This window comes from Leishmania braziliensis, chromosome 36 (genome assembly GCF_000002845.2).
Source record: "Leishmania braziliensis MHOM/BR/75/M2904 complete genome, chromosome 36".
NCBI lineage: Eukaryota > Euglenozoa > Kinetoplastea > Trypanosomatida > Trypanosomatidae > Leishmania > Leishmania braziliensis.
The window spans coordinates 508,956-512,082 of NC_009327.2; the positions used below are offsets into that span (position 1 = coordinate 508,956).

Consider the following 3,127-nt stretch of genomic DNA (forward strand, 5'->3'; position numbering starts at 1 on the left):
CGCATGAGCGCTTCCATGTAACTGCAAAACAACTGACACTAAAGAAGACAATGACAGTTCAGGGTGACCGCCAACGATACAACAGGCAAGCGCACGCTCACACAGATTTGCACTGTTGCTTCCTCGAATGGAGGAAGAAAATAGAAGCCCACTCTCACGCGATACCTGCGACCAGCGCTACGGAAGCAAAAGTGGGCCGAGGCGATGCGATAGGGAGGCGAGGGGTGGAAGGGGGAAGGCGACAGCGGCCAGAGACTAACCGGAGAAGCGCGAACGAAGAGGAGAAAGAGGACGGCAGCTCGAGAGAGAAAGCAAAAAGGGCACACAAAGTGGCTGATGGGCTACGGCGAAGCGGCGCTGCGCAAAAGTGTTCACGCGCTAGAGCAGCTTCGCCTCTTGTCAGTCACTCAGTTCGGTCGTGCTCTCGGGTTGTGAGACGGCTGCATGTCTCATCCTAACCGTCACTTCATTGGTTTATTCAACAGTGCAAGACGTGGCGCGTGAATACAATCACTAACTTCGCAGAACACCCAATAAGGCTCCTGCCCCCCTAATGAGATCCTGACGCTGGTGCGAGAAGGGAAGCGTAAAGTGCGTACAGACGCCACCACGAACGAAAACAATAAAATGCCTAACGGTGACTGCTTGCTATGAGTGCTGGTAATGAGATGTGCAGTGCATCGGTGCCTCGAGGATTCTCCAAAATGATCGCGCGGCAGGTGGGCACATTGCCAAGTCCCCACAGCGCCCGATTGCCGTTCACCAAGAGACTATCCTGGTCCTTGTGCTCAAAAATGATACCAATGAGAAGATCAATTAGATGTGTCACGCTGGTGACGCCGCGCAGCGCATAATTGCGACAAATTAGCTCGACCGTTTGGGGGTACTGGGCCAGCTCCGCCACAAAATTGACGACCATTTCCATGAGGAAAATCTGCTGCGGTTTCTCTTCGACAAGGTGGATAATGTGCTCGAGGATGCGTTCTTGAACCAAAATCCGTGCAAACTCCTCCCTCAGTCGTACAAGGGTGGCAAAGAAGCTGAGTGCAAACTTCTGCAGCACAATACTCTCACGAAACTGCTGAACCCCAGGATACAACGCTGTCAGCGCACGCGCGCCGTGGGTCTGGGAGAAGTCGGGCGTCGCATGGCACCCTGCGATGTTGTGTAGCAGCACTGCGGCAAACTCGAGCAACGTCTTGTTTACCGGAAATGTCTCCACGACGTCAAGGATGATGCGCACGCCTTCCAGTTCGCTAATCATGGATAGATGCGCTTCCTCGCCAACGCTTACGTTCCAGAGAGCCCGCAAGCCAATCTCGGAGAGGTTCTCTTGACTGCAGAAGAGGCTAAGATTCTGCAGAATAACCTCGATGCCGCCGTTCGAGGCGATGCTCTTCACGAGCTCCGGCTTTGCTGTCAGCTCGCACAGGCGACAGGTGACCTGCTGGGCCATGGACCTGCCTTTGAAGTTGGCGAGGATGGCAATGACGCGGGTGATGTCGTTCGTTACGTACCACGTGTCCCACACATCCTCAAACGTAACCTCCTCCTGCGGGAGATGCGGCAGCTGCACGTTGGCGAAAAGGTGCTTCACAATAGAGATCATCGATAGGACGCGATTCACGACTCCCTCGCCATCTACTCGGCTCTGGGATTGCAGCCCAACCAGCTGACCATTCTCGTTGAAAGCAGGACAGCCGGCTGTCATCCAGCTGCCGTGGGACTTGAGGAAGTTCATATCGCCGCGGCAGTGCAGCACTTCCTCGAAGCGCTTCTGTTCCACGTACGGTGCCTGCACGTGGTCAACGGCGCTTTCATCGGTTACAGTTGTCGTAAGAGGGGAGGTCACGCCTTCGTCTAGCGCCACTGCCGCGGTGCCGTCCACGCCGCCAATGGGGTGCTCGACAATTAGGAGCACATCGCCTTCCTCCACTGGAGCCCATCCTTTCCCAGTGAGCGGCATGCGCACCGGTGTGACATTGAGCAGCGGCGCCTCCTCGCAGCTGATGAGGCAGTAGTCCAGTTCAAGCGGATAGCGAGAGGCAAAGTAGTAGTGCTGCGGCTGCAGTTGCACATCCACGGCATGTTTCTTGGTGCCCTCAAAGAAGGTGGCCACAACGCACGTAGCACACGACGGCGTAGGGATTGCAACGGAAGACGTCAACAGCAGCCCCGGTGCCACCAGCACCCCTGATCCTACCGTCTTGTTTGTGCTTGGCTCACGAAGCCGGCATACCGCGGGGATATTGATGCGGTTGTTATTCGTCAGTGGGATGGTCATGGTTACTAGTCAGCACGTACGTGCCTTGTGCGTGCACAAATGTCTGCACGCCACTTTACCTCGTTAGGAATGACCTAATATGAGCAGACCCACTTTGAGGTCTTCTGAAGCGGAGCCTGGGCCACGGCGCAGCAGAAACTAAAAGCAGACGCTGCGTGTGTACAGCATGCACGACGTGAGTGAAGAAAGAAAAGGGCGCGTCGGAGCTCAACGCAAAGGGAGAAGGGAGAGAACGCCTTGTTGAGAAGCAAACCGGTAATACGTTATGACCCTCTCTCTCGCGTGTCCGATGAGTGGCGTCATCGCCCGGGTGCACAGAGAGCGCGTCGATCGAGGCACTACATATGTCAAACTCTTCTCCTTGCACGCGTGACGTCACATAGGTCGAAAGAGGTGAAAACGTCAGCAAGGCGCGGAGGATGTAAAGCAGCCGCACAGCAGAAGAAGGGAGGGGGAGGAGGATCGACACGTCATCCCCCGTTTTTCTCTTTGCTGCTTTATCTTTCAAGGAAGTGTACACGTCCGTGAGTGCCACAGACACACCCACACAGGCCGGAGAGAAAGCGAGCCCCGTAGACTGCAAAAAGAGAGAGAAGGAAGAAGGGCACCCCCGGTTCCTCACGAAGAAGACATGAGCGTCCGAAAGAACCAACCGAAGTGGGCAGAGGAACCTGCCTGCAGCTGTGTTTTACTATCACCCTTTTCTGGACTTTCTGCGGCTACCCCCACCACATCTTCTCCCTCTCCAACCTCATACGAGCAACCCCCGAGAAGTCAACGTACAGATGTTCCATCATCTCACGTCAATCGCGTGTCCGCAGCTCTCCAAAGGTGAAGTAGCGG

The 3,127-nt window shown here is 55.5% G+C and overlaps 1 protein-coding gene across 1 annotated transcript; it reads right to left on the reverse strand.

The window, feature by feature from the left end:
• Window positions 1–631: 631 nt before the first annotated feature.
• On the reverse strand, window positions 632–2,284 carry LBRM_35_1470 (conserved hypothetical protein; the record flags this gene model as incomplete). The annotated part of the gene is made up of 1 exon (XM_001568718.1): window positions 632–2,284. One exon carries the CDS (start codon window positions 2,282–2,284, stop codon window positions 632–634), a length of 1,653 nt encoding a protein of 550 aa, XP_001568768.1.
• Between the last annotated feature and the right edge of the window lie 843 nt (window positions 2,285–3,127).